We start from the raw sequence: 16575 nt of genomic DNA on the forward strand, positions 1-16575 counted from the left end.
CTTGACAATCTAGATTTCTCCCTCTATTAAAATACATTCCCTGAGGTCGCTAAAGACTTCTTTTCTAGCCAAAAGCAGAGCTGCCTTTGCTGTTCTAATCCTTCTTGAGCTGGTTCTATTCTCTCCGAAACGCTCTCACGGGTCAATCTCGGACCCACAAGGCCATCTTGGAGTTCTTGCCCTACCTCTACGGCTGTCCCTTTTTGCATCTCCTTTGTTGGCGGCTCTTCTCCTCCCCATCCTTTGCTCACATACTCCCTCCGTTGTCAAGGTTTCCACTCTCACCTCCACAAAGACTCTGAACTCAATAGCTCAGGCCCCGACAGCTCTACTTTTCTCTAGTTTTGAATTTCCTCTTGTCTCCGGAACAGCTCATTGTAGTCCCCTCTGCCGCCTCAAGCTCTAACCAGTCAAAATCTCCTAACAGCTCTTTATCTTTCCGGTCACTGTACCCCACGATTGCTCAGTAAATACCCTCTCTCTGATTCCTGTCTTCCCCATCGTGCTCTTTGGTATACTTACCCTCCCTCTATTTCACGCTCATCGACTTGGGTCACCTCTTCTTTAAGAGGTTTTCCCCTGTTGAGTCCTCTTTTCCCATCTCCCTCTATCTATGCATTTGGATCTGTCCCCTTTGGGCATTTGATATTCACCTCACCCTCACCAGACACCTGTGTATAAATCTACAAATTATTTATAATAATGTCTGTCCACCCCTCTGGACTGTAAGCTCGTTGTGGGCAGGGGATGTGTTTACCAACTCAGCTTTACTGTACTCTCCCCAAGCACTTAGGGCAGGGCTCTGTGCACAGGAAGTGCTTAATAAATCCCACTGATTGATTGATTGGGTCAGTTGTTGCAAATGAACACTAAATCACGGCAATTCTTCCCTAGAAACATTTCACAGATGTGTCCCTTCCTTTTAGCATCCATGGTGATGCCGCCGGGTAGCTGGATCGCTCCCACCTCTCAAGAGCAGGAATCCTGCTCAAGGGAGCGACAACCACAGCCACAGACTTCTGCCCCATTTCTTTCCTTCGCCTTGGACACTAGGTAGGGACTGCAGGGAGACGAAACATCAAAAAAGACCCACAGTCAACACAACACCACAGCAATCAATTAATTGAGTGCTTACCGTGTGCCGTAACTAAGCATTTGGGAGAGTATACTATAACAGACTTGGTAGATACGTTCCCTGCCCACAACAAGCTTACAGCCTAGAGGGGAAGACAGACATTAATACATATAAAAAACAGATTTATACATGAGCAATGAATAGAAGCCTCCACACAGCCCAAACGGGCCACAACCATCTCTTCCAGAGAAGACCATTTCCTCGTCACATTTCCCAGACGAGAAGGACAACCGCCTGGCCCCTCCCCAAATCTTACCATCCCAAGTGGCGGAAAAGTTGGGGTCTCAGGCCCAGCCCAAAGCAGAGGAGACCACAGTCCATCCTCCCCTCATGTGGTCGCAGGAAGACGGGGTGTCTAAAGCGCAGCAAGTGCTACACCCTCCCCTCAACCGGAGGGTTTTCGGACCGGCTCCTATCTACCCGTCTCTCCTACTAGACTGTTGTACTCCACTGTACTCTCCCATGCACTCAGTAATAATTAATATTTACGGCATTCGTTAAGCGCTTACTATGTGCCAGGCACTCTGCATCATCATCAACATCACTGGTATTTACTGAGCGCTCACAGTGGGCAAAACACTGTACCCAATACTAAAACAAAAATAATAATAATAATAACAGTATTTGTTAAGCACTTACTATGTGCCAAGCACTGTATCACGCCCTAGGGCAGATACAAGATAATCGGATCCCAAATGGGGCACACAGCCTAAGTAAGAGAGAGAACAGGTATCGAATCCCCATTTTGCAGATGAGGAAACTGAGGCTTAGAAAGGTTAAGTGACTTGCACAAGGTCACACAGCCGGTAGGTGGCAGAGGCAGGATTAGAACCCAAGTCCTCTGACTACATAATAATAATAATGATGGCATTTGTTAAGTACTTATTATGTGCAAAGCACTGTTCTAAGCACTAGGGAGGATACAAGGTGATCAGGTTGTCCCACGTGGGGCTCACAGTCTTAATTCCCGTTTTACAGATGAGGTCACCGAGGCTCAGAGAAGTGAAGTGACTTGTCCAAAGTCACACAGCAGACAATTGGCGGAGCCGGGATTTGAACCCATGACCTCTGACTCCCACGCCCGTGCTCTTTCCATTGAGCCACGCTGCTTCTCGTGCATTTGACTACATCAAATGCAGAGATGAATTTGCCAAGACAACACAAGAACATAAGGGGCAGAAACCAACATATGGCACTAAGAGGACCAGGGTGAGCGGGGCCCAGATTTCCATGGCGCAGCTCCGGGATTTCGAGGGGGGCGGGGGGAACCGCCAAAAAGCGTCCGCTAAAAACACATTTTACAATCGCTATCTGCCCGAGGCAGAATATGTATTTTTTAAAGCACCAAGTTTGGTTTTAAGAGCTCAATAAAAAATGATTCATTAGAAGGAAATGCTCCGCATCCCACAGTCTCTTCCAGATTAAAGCCGGGAAAAATAATCGGTGCCGAAAACCACCCATTGCTCTTTAATGGGCCGCGTGCTGATATTTTTAGGCCGCTCCTTCTCACACGTAACTCCTCCAGCACCGTGCCACCACCCAAAGGGGCCGAGTCCAAGACGGCTCCCAGCCCGGGAAGCTTCCAGAGAGACTTGAGCCTAAATAGCCGCATTCATCTCCAGCCTATTTAAAGCCTTCGGCTTCACCACAGTGGGAAGGAACAGACCGAATGGGAAAGAAGCTCCGGGGGCACAGGGAAAATTCCAAGAGCCTCCTGCCAACTGAGGGGCAATTCAGTAATAATAATAATAATTAATAATGACATTTATTAAGCCCTTACTGTGGGCTCTGTGCTGGGGAAGAGATACAAGATGATCCAATCGGACACGGTCGCTGCCCTCCACGGTCGGTCAATCGTATTTACTGTGCTAAACGCGTGGGGGAGAACAATGTAACAGACACATTCCCTGCGTACAAGGAGTTTACAGTCTACAGATCACAGAAGCAGCATGGCTCAGTGGAAAAGAGCCCGGGCTTTGGAGTCAGAGGTCATGGGTTCAAATCCCGACTCTTCCAATTGTCAGCTGTGTGACTGTGGGCAAGTCACTTCACTTCTCTGGGCCTCAGTTACCTCATCGGTAAAATGGGGATGAAGACTGTGAGCCCCACGTGGGACCACCTTATCACCTTGTATCCGCCCCAGCGTTTAGAACAGTGCTTTGCACATAGTAAGCGCTTAATAAATGCCATTATTATTATTATTATTATTATTATCATCACAGGGCTCACGGTCTGAGGCAGGGTGAACTGGTGTCTTACCCACAGATCACAGCGGTCTAGCGACTAGCCCAAGGCCTCGGAGCGGGCCAGTGGCAGGGCTTTGAACCTGAACTTGAATTTCTTCCAACATCCCGACCCCCGTGCTCTCTTCCCCACCTCAATCCATGGCAGGGCGCAAAGATCCCGGGTGGGCCCCACCGGGAACTGCCCTTCTTCCCTCGTCTGCCCCGGGAGATGAAGGAAACCATGCTCCCCTGAGCACACCCTGCCATTCACCAATCATTCCAGGTACCCTAAGGTTGCCAACATGAAACTGCTCTCAGATTCTGATCATCTCGGACAGACGCTCCTAGATCCTTCTTCCTGCCAAAAGGTCTCCATTTGGAACCACTGAGGAGCGAGCCTCTGACCATGATGATCACCGGGGGAGAAAGACCCACCCCCCGCCCAATTCAATTTTGTTCTCTCTGCATTCGCCAGCTGGCCTGCAACAGAGCACAACTGCCAATCGTGCCCAACCGATACTGGATAAGACAGCAGCGTGGAAACAGCACAGTCTAGTAGAAAGAGCACAGGCCCAGGGAGTCAGTAGCCCTGGGTTCTAATCCCAGTTCCACCACTCATCTGCTGCGTGACCTTGGGCAAGTCACTTCATTTCTTTGCGCCTCAGTTCCTTCATCTAACAAAATGGGGATTCAATACCTGTTCTCCCTCCTACTTGATTATTTTGTATTTACCCCAGCACTTGGCACATAGTAAACACTTAATGCCACAATTATCATCATCATTATTATGACAGGTTGTCCAGCCTTTCTTAAGCGGGTGTCATTTATTCACCTCAATCCTACTCTCCCAAGAGCTTAGCACAGTGGTCTGCGCAGAAGAGGCGCTCAATCAATACCACCGATCAATCGACTGATCAGTTATAAACAAGTGTCAGATGGACCCTGTTCTCCGAGCCACAAAAGATACACCCAACCGGACTGCCAGAGATTCTCTTTCAGAATTCAATTTTCCATGCAGGAAAGGAGGCTCAGGGCCTGACATACAGCTGCTGTTCACCCAATCCAAGCCTTTTTCCCCTTCCCAGGTTTTCTAACTCCGACAAGTACGGAAGAGGAGTCGTTAACTGAGGCTTTTTGAGAGCAAATAAAATCTAGAACCTTAGGCCTGCAAGGGGCAGTCAGGAAAGCTTACAAAGCAGAGAGCAGGCTCTAAGATCACAGAACCAGGAGCAAGACCAGTACTGGATCGGTCCGATGGTTCAGCCATTCCAAACAAGCAATAGTATGTACCAAGTCCCTACTTCATGCACCACTCTGAACAAGTATGTAGGGAAACTCAGGAGAGCTAGTAGACACAATCCCTTGAGGACTTAAAATCTAGCAGGGGGGAACAGACAATAAGATGATTACAGATAGGTGGGTGAAGGAGATATATATATATATGCATACATACACACGAGCTAGTGCTTAAGTAGGAAAAATATGTACAGAAGTGGTATGGGTAATAATTGTAGTGTTTGTTAAGCCCTTACTATGTGCCATTCATTCATTCATTCATTCAATTGTGAGCACTGTACAAAGTGCTTGGGAAGTACAAGTTGGCAACATACTGAGTCAGTCCCTACCCAACAACGGGCTCACAGTCTAGAAGGGGGAGACAGACAACAAAACAAAACTTGTGGACAGGTGTCAAGTCACCAGAATAAATAAAAATAAAGCTAGATACACACCACTGACACAATAAATAGAACAGTAAATATGTACAAGTAAAATACATAGAGTAATAAATCTGTACAAACATATATACAGGTGCTGTGGGGAGGGGAAGGAGGTAAGGCACGGGGGATGGGGAAGAGAAGAGTGTACAGGCACTGTACTAAACGCTAGGTAGATACAAGTCATAAGTACACACTACACGATTGGCCCCTGGGTCACCAAAATCAACTGTCCCAAAGACCTCGGTCAATCAACTGTATTTCTTGAGCACTTATTGTGTGCAGAGCACTGAATTAAGAGCTTCGGAGAGGACAACACAACAGAGTTGGTGGATATGTTCCCTGCCCACAACAAGCTTACCCATTCCCCTTCTAGACTGTGAGCCCACTGTTGGGTAGGGACCGTCTCTATATGTTGCCAACTTGTACTTCCCAAGCGCTTAGTACAGTGCTCTGCACACAGTAAGTGCTCAATTCCCCAAGTTTCCCACTAAGTCTCATAACAAGCCCTCAATGACACCTCTACGTCCAGAGGGCTTTTTCTGAACTCCCTGGTCCCCTCTGCCCCTCTGTCCCAGGGCTCATAGTAGGTGTCTGCGTTGATGGGGACACACGAGGTGAATGTAAAGACTGTGAGCCCACTGTTGGGTAGGGACTGTCTCTATATGTTGCCAACTTGTACTTCCCAAGCGCTTAGTACAGTGCTCTGCACATAGTAAGCGTTCAATAAATACGATTGACGATGATGATGATAATGTAAAGGCTCTGGAGCACTGGGCTGGGGTGGTCTCCCAGGCTAAACTGCTCAGCGGCAGAATCCACTCTGCCGATTCCCACCTGGAACGTCTCGGGTGTGAACTTAGGACACCCTTTCATCGGATCACCCCAGTTTATGTAACATCGGCACGGAGACAGCCGGCCAAGAAGCGTCAGCATTCTTGGGTTCCGTCAGCGCAACCGGCGGCAGCTCCGCTCCCCTGCCTGGTTCCTCCAACCCCCTTCTCCACCCGGGCTCTTTGGCTCTTTTGTGCCCCACCCACACTGTGCCCAGCCCCCAGCCCCCGCAGCAATGACCCCTCTCACTGCCACCACCTTTCCATCCTCCCTTGGCGGTTCCCCCGACCCACTCAAAGCCCTCAATCACCTTTCCCCCTCCTACCTCACCCTCCTACTCTCCTACTACGACCCAGCCCACGAACTTCACTCCTCTAACGCTAACCTTCTCACTGTACCTCCATCTCATCTATTTCGCCGCCAACCCTTCGCCCACATCCCGCCTCTGGCCTGGAATGCCCTTCCTCCTCATATTAATTCATTCATTCATTCATTCAATCGTATTTATTGAGCGCTTACTGTGTGCGGAGCACTGTACTAAGCGCTTGGGATCCAACAGACAATGACCCGCTTCACCTTCAAAGCCTCATTGAAGGACATCTCCACCAAGAGGCCTTTCCTAAGCTCTCCTTTCCTTCTCCCACGCTCTTCCGCATCGTCCTGATTTGCTCCTTTTATTCATCCCCACTTCCAGCCCTACAGCACTTACATACATATCTGTCACTTTATTTATATTAATGTCTGTCTCCCCATCTAGACTGTATGTAAGCTCTTAGTTCAGTGCTCGGCACACAGTAAGCGCTCAATAAATATGACTGACTGAGGCAGAGCCCTGACCATTGGGGTAAACCGATGGTTCTAATGGCAGCCTCCCCAACAAATCGGCATCAAGCACATTGAGATTTCCAACAAACTCACTGGTTGCTTCGGTGACCATTCCTGGATCTACCCCGACACTTAGTGCAGTACCTGATATAAATAGTAAGCATTTAACAGATACCACTTGGCGGATGGAGGTATGGCAAACCTTCCGGGCTCACGTGAGAACCGATAGTCTGCCCAGCTCAAATCGCCAACATCAGATTGGCGTCTGACGGTGCGGAAACACGCTCACGTCCCATGGACATGTTCCCAGGCAGCTGTTAATCACGACGGTGTCATCTTACTCCAACACACTCTGCCAAGCGCACAAAAGGCACTCGGCACACCTGATCTATCGACTGCGTGAAGACTCGCAGGCCTGCGATCCGGAGGAAGTCGTTTGTCACTGCCTCGCGGGCCGGATTTTTATGCTGAGGGATCCGAGTCAGATGATCTTGAGAGAAACATCCGCAATTAGGGAGGATTCAACCGAAAACCACCGAGACTCTCAAAGCTGCCACGACCAGGAGCTAATTTCTTCACTTTAGCTCAGCCCAGACAAATTTTCCTTATCAGAACCAAAACAGAGACGAAACCCACGCCTTGTTCTGCTATTCGCCCCTTCCTATGCCCTTGGGTCCATGCCCCATTGGCACCCCCCCTCAGCCCCACTGCACTTATGCACACATCCCTATACTCTGTAATTTATTTTAGTGGCTGTCTCCCGCTCTAGACTGTAAGCTCCTTGAGGTCAGGTATCTTTTCTGCCACTCTACTGCAGTGCACTCTCCCAAGCACTTAGTACAGTGCTCTGCACACAATAAGCACACAGCGCTTAGAACAGTGCCAGCGCTTAGAACCGTGACTGGCACATAGCAAGTGCTTAACAAATACCATAATTATTATAAGCACTCAATAAATACCATGGATTGATTGAATAAGCCTTTTCTAGAAGACAGAAAAAGCAGCAGCATGGCATAGTGGAGAGCGCATGGGCCTAGGGATCAGAAGGTCATGGGTTCTAATTCCGCTCCGCCACTTGAAGTGACTCCGCCACTGGGTGGTCTTGGACAAGTCACCTCACTTCTCTGTGCCTCAGTTGCTTCATCTGTCAAGTGGGGATTGAGACTGCGAGCCCCATGGGGGACAGGGACTGTGTCTAACCTGATTTGCTGGTATTCACACCAGCGCTCAGTACTGTGCCTGGCAAAGAGTAAGCACTTAAATACCAGAATCATTATTATTATTATAACGGGCAGCGGTCATTCGACTCAATCAACAGCATCGACTGAATGTTCAGTGTCCTGAGCACTGGTCTAAGCACCTGAGAGAGTACAAGAGAAAAAGAGCTTTCTATCTAGTGGGGGATTATTCCCCACCAGGGTCATCTGCAAGCCAGATCATTGAGAGTTTACTGAGTACTGCCAAACTAAATATTCCTTTCTGCTCCCTGCCTTCCCAAAACCCAGATTCTTTGCACAGGTCAACAACTTTTCACTCCCAAAGGCCTCGAAATCAGTCAGTCAATCAATTTTACTTATTGTATGCAGAGCACTGTATTAAGGGCTTGGGAGACTACGGTATAATGGACATATTCCCTGCCCACAATGAGCTTACAGTCTAGAGGGGATTCAAAATCTTTGTATAATTGAAAAGGTCTGTTTTTAACAAGAACAGTGAACCAAAGAAAGTCAGATCAATGCCTGGTTTCCCTTGGTGGGACTGGGGCAAGGGGGCTCGCGTGAGTTTCTGGACAACGCTTGCAATCTTATCTTTGGGGTGACCCCCAGATTTCCTGCAAGGAGGTGTCCTCAAAAGAGCTGAGCCGGACTAGGTTGAGCCTGAGAAAGCTCGGTGGAAAACGATGCAGGAGGAATCAATCCCAATGAATCTAACCCAGAGGAGACGGTCCACATTAACAATGAAAACACTCAGTCCTCTCTAGATTAGAGGCAAGTCTGAACGGCAACCTGTCAATTACAGTTCCTAACAAAATGATGACAGTGCGGGCGGAGGAGAGATCAAATACCAACCCAATTTTGCCCATGACGAAGTACGGTCCTCCATCTCGTCTATCTCGCCATCAACCTCTCAGCCATGTCCTGAATGCCCTCCCTCTTCATATCCGAAAATTACTCTCCCCACTTTCAAAACCTTATTGAAGGTAAATCTCCTCCAAGTGGCCTTCCCTGATTAAGACTTCCATTCCTCTTCTCCCCCTCCGGATCTGCTCCCTTTACTCACCCCTCACTCAGCTTCATAGCACTTACGTCCGCATTTGTATTTTATTATATTTATGTCTGCCTCCCGCTCTAGACTGTGAGCTCATTTTGGGCAGGGAACCAGAGCTACCAACTCTGTTATACTGTACTCTCCCAAGGAGCAGGGAGAGTTTATTATCATTAATGATAATTATAATAATAGTGTTATTTGTTAAGCACTCACTAGGTGCCAGGCACTGAACTAAGCCCTGAGTAAGATACAAGAGCATCAGATAAGAGCCAGTCCCTGTCCCATAGCGGGCTTACAGTCTGAGTAGGAAGATCAGGTAGTAAATTCCATCCATTTTTCAGGTGAGGAAACTGAGGCCGGGAGAAGAGAAGTGACTTGCCCGCGGTCACATAGCAGATACGTGGCGGAGCTGGGATTCCAACCCAGGTCATCTGACAAACAGAGCCACGCTATTTCCACTAGCCCATGCCGCTTCCCAACTTGTAACGTACCCTTCTTTTAGTTTACAAAGTAACAGAATGTAAATCCTCACAAGAAACATATCTATTATTTATTTTAGTGTCCGTCTTCACCACTGAAGCTCCTGGAGGGAAGGGATCGTGCCTTCTAATTCTATTCTACATTCCCAAAGGTTAAGTCCAGTAATCTGTAAACACAAGGTGATCAATACATTCCACCGATGGATGCACTGATCTGACCAGTTTTTGCATCGTTCTCAGAAAATTAAACCCACCCCAGCTGCTTCGATTACCAGGGATCCTCAGAAGGCAAATATCTCCTTCAGAACAGTTTTTGAAAAGCAATATTCAGGAAGACACTACAGCTTTTCTTTGTGTACAAAAGCCACAATGATGCTCTGACATTGCTTTTGCGTTCACTAGCACAAGGAAGCTGCTTACAGGACTGCAGACTGACAGAGGGAAAAACACTGTTCAGCAAAGGGGGCAGCGAGACCCCCCACCCTCCAAGGGGCGGGGGGCTTGCGTGGGAACCCAAGCTGCCTCATCTACATGTGATTGTAAAGCTACAAACCGTAGGCAAGTCTGAAAGAGGATTTCACAGGGACTCAAAAGGGAGCTTGGGAGTGAAAGATGTCACAGTCCCATTCAGTGTATGTGTGTGGCTTTTTTTTTAAAGATAAATAATTTACACCACGTAGTCAGAGCACTGGTTACGAGATGTTCCTCTCCGAGTAATACCTCGGGCTAATTGAGCTTAGATGCTTAAAGGGTTTCATTATTTAATAGGTGCTTCCTGCGAAATCGGGTCAGTTTCACCTTCCACATGATTTGAGGATTTCTGGTTGTTGCAACTCCTACTTCGGCACCTCCCTAAAGCAGAAAGCATTCAAAGCCTTCCCTGCCTGGGCAAAGCATCGGTTGGGCTCTTCCCACCGTTTCTCCAGATTTCCAGCTTCGCAGTCCAAGGGCGGCAGATGAGCGGCCTGCTACGGTTAACCCTTTCCACTATCCCTGCGCTCCCACCCCCCCCGGCCCCCCAGCACTATATCAATGGCTCCCTCCAGCACCTTCTCACTGGGGATCCAACTGTCTTTCCGCTAAAAGGGCAGAGACGACTGTGGGATGGGGCGACTCACAAATGAGAGAGATGGCGGAAAGATGTGGGCTACCGCGGCAGTCCTGAGCCAATGACCTTCACAACTCGGCCTGCGTCGGCTGGCCGCGAGCAATTTGAAATCCCATCCGAGCCGGCTCCTTTTTCGGGGCGGGTGGATCGGCAACGGAAAAATCGGGAAGCGTGGACCGGTAAGCACGGGAAGGTCTGCCAGTATCTTGTGAACACCTGCGCTGTCGGGGAAGTAAAGAGCTTTGGGCTACCTTTACAATCGCCGCCTGCTCGGAATTACTGCCGCAATGGGGCCAGTAGTGTTTTTTTTAACAGGCAGGTTATATAAATCAGTGGCATTTATTGAGCGCCTACTGGGTGCAGAGCACTGTATTAGGCACTTGGCAGCACACAGCAGAGTCAGTTGGCAGGAAAAGAGAGTCTGCTGTGACTGTAACCTTAGTAATCCACTACAAGATAAATGCTAGCGTCCACTTTAGCAATCCACTAAAGATAAACCAGCGTCAAATTCTGGTCGGGGTAGTACCTCCGAGGAGCATATATCCTTTTCATAGCAAACCCATGCAAGTATTCTGTCTAATCCCAACGAAAGGGTAAAAAATAGCTCCCTTTTTACATCCTGGTCCCGGGTACCACATGCATGTTGAAGACTCCGGCTTCCTTCAAATATAATCACACATTACTGGCACATGAAAACGCAGGAAAAGTGGGGGAGGGGGCAGAAGGGAAAAAACTCCTAGCCACACACTCATGAGAAACCACTGACACTAAGCCCCGTCATTTCAAATGAGGGGAGGTCTTGGCCTTTTCCCTTTTAAGTCTTCTTATCCCAAGGAAAAAAAAAATCAAAAGTGCCTCAGGACTGATGGTCAAGAGCCGAACCCTTTATTTCCACAACTACTTTGGGAATTTTTGCTTACCTCCCTCCCCACCGCCCCCCCCCCCAACCTCACCTCCCCCCAGATATTAATAGGCGATTTGTTGAGCGCTTACAATGTGCCAAGCACTGTCCTGAGAACGGGCGTAGATACAAGATCATCAGGTCCCACATGAAGCTCACGGTCTAAGGGGGAGGGAGAACGGGTGTTGAATCCCCATTTTACAGATGAGGTAACCAAGGCTCAGAGAAGTGAAGTGACTCCTCAAGGTCACACCGCAGACAAATGGCAGAGTCAGGACTAGAACCCAGGTCCTCTGACTCCGAGGCCCAAGCTCTTTCCGCTAGGTCACGCTGCTTCCGTACTATGGAACTGCCTCATTTATTTGTAGGTTTGGAAGATGGACAGTCACTATTTCTGTGTTGCACCACATTTGCCAAAACTTGGCTTGCACTTTCCACGATTTATATTGGAATGCTGCCACTTAAGATTCCTGGGAAATAGACGGAGGAGACATCCTGGTTCTGTTTTTTGCCATATCTCTAGAAACCATTCCTAAAGCAATATTTAATTTCCAAGCCCCGTCACACTGCCAAGTGGAAGTTCCCCGCGTCGTTCCTCTAATGCCAAGTTATCCAACGGTCTCTGCCGATTACCCCGGTTAGGGCTGGCGGTAGCCAGTTCGGGGATTACGTTCCGCTGGCACTATCTCGGGGGTCCCAGACTTCTAGAGAGCTGGTAATGTTAGCAGGGCATCACTGTATTTAAGACCAAGCTACAAAACCATTTTTCCCCCACTCCATATGAAATGTACCAAAGAGTCACAACAGATTCCCCAAAGACATCCTGAGGTTTCACACGGCCTCACCGGGACCCTCAAAGCCCTTCAAAATCTGCTGCGGTTAACTTTCCGCTTGAAAACCAACCGACGGACCGCTTGCGACGGTAACTAACTAAAGCTGCCAGCCCTGCTCGATAATGCCGTGCGCACCTGGAGAACTGCCGGGTTCTTACTCCTCTCCAAAGGAGCATGGAAAAAAAGGGTTTTACCGCGCTTCCACCCTTCCAGGCAGGAAACCACCAAGCGAGCATTACTTGAAACATTTTTTGGGGAAAATTAAAAAAAAAACCCAGGCTGGACCCAGATCTGCACGGAGCAAATCTAATGCTGAGCCCTGGGTAGGGACTGTCTCTATATGTTTCCAACTTGTACTTCCCAAGCGCTTAGTACAGTGCTCTGCACACAGTAAGCACTCAATAAATACGATTGATTGACCCTGGCTAGTAAGTTATGGGCCACCGACCCTGGACCACAACTCTGACTAGAAAGCACCGCAGGTTTTTTTCCACACCCCTAAGTCGCTGTCCCCCCCTTCACTGAGTGGCCACAGGTCAGTCCCCAGAAGGACGCTGCGCAGCAACTGACTATTTAAATGCCAAGCAGTAGTCGTAATAAGGGTGTTTATTAAGTGCTTACATTGTGCAGGGCACTGTACTGAGCCCTAGGAAAGACTACACGGGTGGGAATTGGACAAGGTCCCTGTCCCCGGGTGGGGGGGATGCTAACACAACAGGAAGCCGTAATAACTCAAACCAGCTAGCCTTTTTCAATCCTCCACCGTTCAACGGCAATAAAACGCCACTAGCCAAATCACGGCCCTCGTTTGCCCAGGGAGCGGGGGGTTATTAGCAGCCAAGCCAGGTGGATGGGTTGAACTTTATTCAGCCTGCCACCGCGTTTGCCCCGTGCTGTCGCATGCTCGGGGGAACACAGTTTCCCAGCCAAGAGATGAGAAACGGGTTCTTTTCCATCATCGCATTCAAATAAGTCCTTGGTTCCCTGGCCGGCTCCGGGGGAGGAGCCCGGTGGTCTCCCCGGCTCTCTCTGACAGAGGAGAGGTGGGGAGAAGAGCAGGGGAAGGGGGTGCCCCTTTCTCCCCCTGCCCACCGAGGGGCCAAGGTGGGGGCGGGGGTGGCCAGCAGCACGGCGTAGTGGCTACAGCCGGGGCCTGGACATCATGAAGGTCATGGGTTCTAATCCCGGCTCCGCCACTCGTCTGCTGTGTGGCCTTAGGCGAGTCATTTCCCTTCCTCTGCGCCTCAGTTCCCTCTTCTGTAAAACGGGGAATAAGACAGTGAGCCCTATGCGGGACAGGGACTGCGTCCGACCCGATTTGCTCGTGTCCAGTCCGGCGCTTAGTACAGTGCCCGGCACAGAGTAAGCGTTTCACCAATGCCACAATTACGCCCGGGGTGGGCGGCTTGGGAATTCGGAGCCGGGCATCACTCTCTCCCGTCGTTGGGTAGGGACCATCTCTATCTGTTGCCGACTTGTACTTCCCAAGCGCTTAGTCCAGTGCTCTGCACACAGTAAGCGCTCAATAAATACGACTGAATGACAACATGATCACCTTGCATCCATCCCAGCGCTTACAACAGTGCTTGGCCCATAGTAAGCGCTTAACAAATACCATCATTATCTTCTAGACTGTGAGCCCGTTGCTGGGTAGGGATTGTCCCTCTCTGTGCCGGCTTGTACTGTCCCAAGCGCTCAGTCCAGTGCTCTGCGCACAGTAAGCGCTCAATAAATACGGCTGAATGAATGAATCCAGAAGTCTGGATTCCGTCCAGCGGGGAGGGAGATTCGCCGGCCTCGATCCGTGACAAAGGAGGAGGAGGAGGAGGAGGGAAAAAACAGGAGGAGGAGCGGGAGAGGACCGGTCCCGCATTCCGGGGAGGAATTACAACTGCGGGACTGGGGGACGTCCCCGGCCAACGGACTTGTTGCTGGGTCCGTGCACACGTTTCACTCAATCGTATTTATTGAGCGCTTACTGTGTGCACAGCACTGGACTAAGCGCTTGGGAAGCCCAAGTTGGCAACAGAGACAGTCCCTACCCAACAGCGGGCTCACAGTCTATAAGGGGCAGACGGAGCACCAAACAAAACATACTCACAAAATAAAATAAATAGAATAAATATGTACAAGTAAAATAAATAAATAAAATGAGTAATAAATCTGTACAAACATATATACAGGTGCTGTGGGGAGGGGAAGGAGGTAAGGCGGGGGGGGATGGGCAGCGTGGCTCGGTGGAAAGAGCCCGGGCTTTGGGGTCAGAGGTCATGGGTTTAAATCCCGGCTCCCCCATATGTCTGCTGTGTGACTTTGGGCAAGTCACTTCACTTCTCTGGGCCTCAGTTACCTCATCTGTAAAATGGGGATGAAGAATGTGAGCCCCCCGTGGGACAACCTCATCACCTTGTAACCTCCCCAGCGCTTAGAACAGTGCTTTGCACATAGCAAATGCTTAACAAATGCCATCATCATTATTATTATTATTCTCTGGGCCTCAGTTCCCTCATCTGTCAAACGGGGATGAAGACTGTGAGCCCCCTGTGGGATAACCTGATCACCTTGTAACCTCCCCAGCACTTAGACTGTGAGCACCACCTCTAGATGTTGCCAACTTGTACTTCCCAAGCGCTTAGTCCGGTGCTCTGCACACAGTAAGCACTCAATAAATACGATGGAATGAATGAATGACCGTCTCTGTATGTTGCCAACTTGGCCTTCCCAAGCGCTTAGTCCATGGTAAGCGCTCAATAAATATGACTGAATGAATGAATGAACAAATGCCATTATTATTGTCCTTCCCAAGAGCCTAGTCCAGTGCTCTGCACACAGTAAGCGCTCAATAAATACGATGGAATGAATGAATGGCCGTCTCTCTATGTTGCCAACTTGTACTTCACAAGCGCTTAGTCCGGTGCTCTGCACACAGTAAGCGCTCAATAAATACGATTGAATGAATGAATGAATAAATGCCATTATTATTGTCCTTCCCAGGCGCTACAGTCCAGTGCTCTGCAACAGTGAGCGCTCAATAAATACGACTGAATGAATGAATGACCGTCTATGTTGCCAACTTGTCCTTCCCAAGCGCTTAGTCCGGTGCTCAGCACACGGTAAGCGCTCAATAAATCCGACTGAATGAATGAATGAATGAACAAATGCCATTATTATCGTCCTTCCCAGGCGCTATAGCCCAGTGCCCTGCACACAGTGAGCGCTCAGGACGATGGGATGAATGAATGACCGTCTATGTTGCCAAGTTGGCCTTCCCAAGCGCTTAGTCCGGTGCTCAGCACACGGTAAGCGCTCAATAAATCTGATTGAATGAATGAACAAATGCCATTATTATCGTTCTTCCCAGGCGCTATAGCCCAGTGCTCTGCACACAGTGAGCGCTCAAGATGATGGAATGAATGAATGACCATCCCTCTATGTTGCCAACTTGTACTTCCCAAGCGCTTAGTCCAGTGTTCTGCACACATTAAGCGCTTAATAAATACGACTGAATGAATGAATGAACAAATGCCATTATTATCGTCCTTCCCAAGCGCTTAACCCAGTGCTCTGCACACAGTGAGCGCTCAGGACGATGGGATGAATGAATGACCGTCTATGTTGCCAAGTTGGACTTCCCAAGCGCTTAGTCGGGTGCTCAGCAGACGGTAAGCGCTCAATCAATACGATTGAATGAATGAATGAATGAGCAAATGCCATTATTGTCCCCCGCCGGCGCTCAGCTCTGCACGCAGTGAGCGCTCAAGCGAGACGACGGAATGAATGAATGAATGAATGAATGAGCAGCAGGGGGCTCGCCTCCGGCTCGGGGCGGGAAGGGTGGGTCCGTGGAGGCGTCTGACCTGGATGGTGCAGGTGTACTCGCTGTCGTCCAGCAGCCTCACGGTGCAGCTGCAGTCGCGCTCCAGGCTCCTGCTGCTGCCGCTCATCAGGCGGCTCAGCATCTTCCCGCAGCCCGGCGGACGGCGCCGTCACCGCCCCATCCCGGCAGGCGGGCGGGCCGGCGGGCGGACGAGCGCGTGGCCCCCCACGTCCGACCGGGCCGCCTGCCGGCCCCACACTGGCGGGCGCCGAGCCGCGGCCGCCTGGCCGAACCCCGCGCGAGGGGCGTGGCCTCGGCGCCCGGCGCGGAGCCAATCAGCGCCCGCGGCCCCTGGAGACGGGCGGGGCGGCCAGCCAATGGCGGCGGGGAGGCTCCGGAGACGGGCGGGCGGGGTGGACCAATGGCAGCGGGACG

The 16575-nt window shown here is 49.9% G+C and overlaps 1 protein-coding gene across 2 annotated transcripts in view; it reads right to left on the reverse strand.

The window, feature by feature from the left end:
- The window catches only part of FRMD5 (FERM domain containing 5), a 131543-nt gene extending 115244 nt beyond the window's left edge, over nt 1-16299 (reverse strand). For both annotated transcript variants that reach the window (XM_038750709.1, XM_038750708.1), the window contains exon 1: nt 16181-16299. In XM_038750709.1, coding sequence (XP_038606637.1) covers nt 16181-16282 — 102 coding nt within the window. In that variant the 5' untranslated portion in view covers nt 16283-16299. The remainder of the gene's footprint in view (nt 1-16180) is intronic.
- Nucleotides 16300-16575: the final 276 nt, after the last annotated feature.

This window comes from Tachyglossus aculeatus, chromosome 8 (genome assembly GCF_015852505.1).
Source record: "Tachyglossus aculeatus isolate mTacAcu1 chromosome 8, mTacAcu1.pri, whole genome shotgun sequence".
NCBI lineage: Eukaryota > Metazoa > Chordata > Mammalia > Monotremata > Tachyglossidae > Tachyglossus > Tachyglossus aculeatus.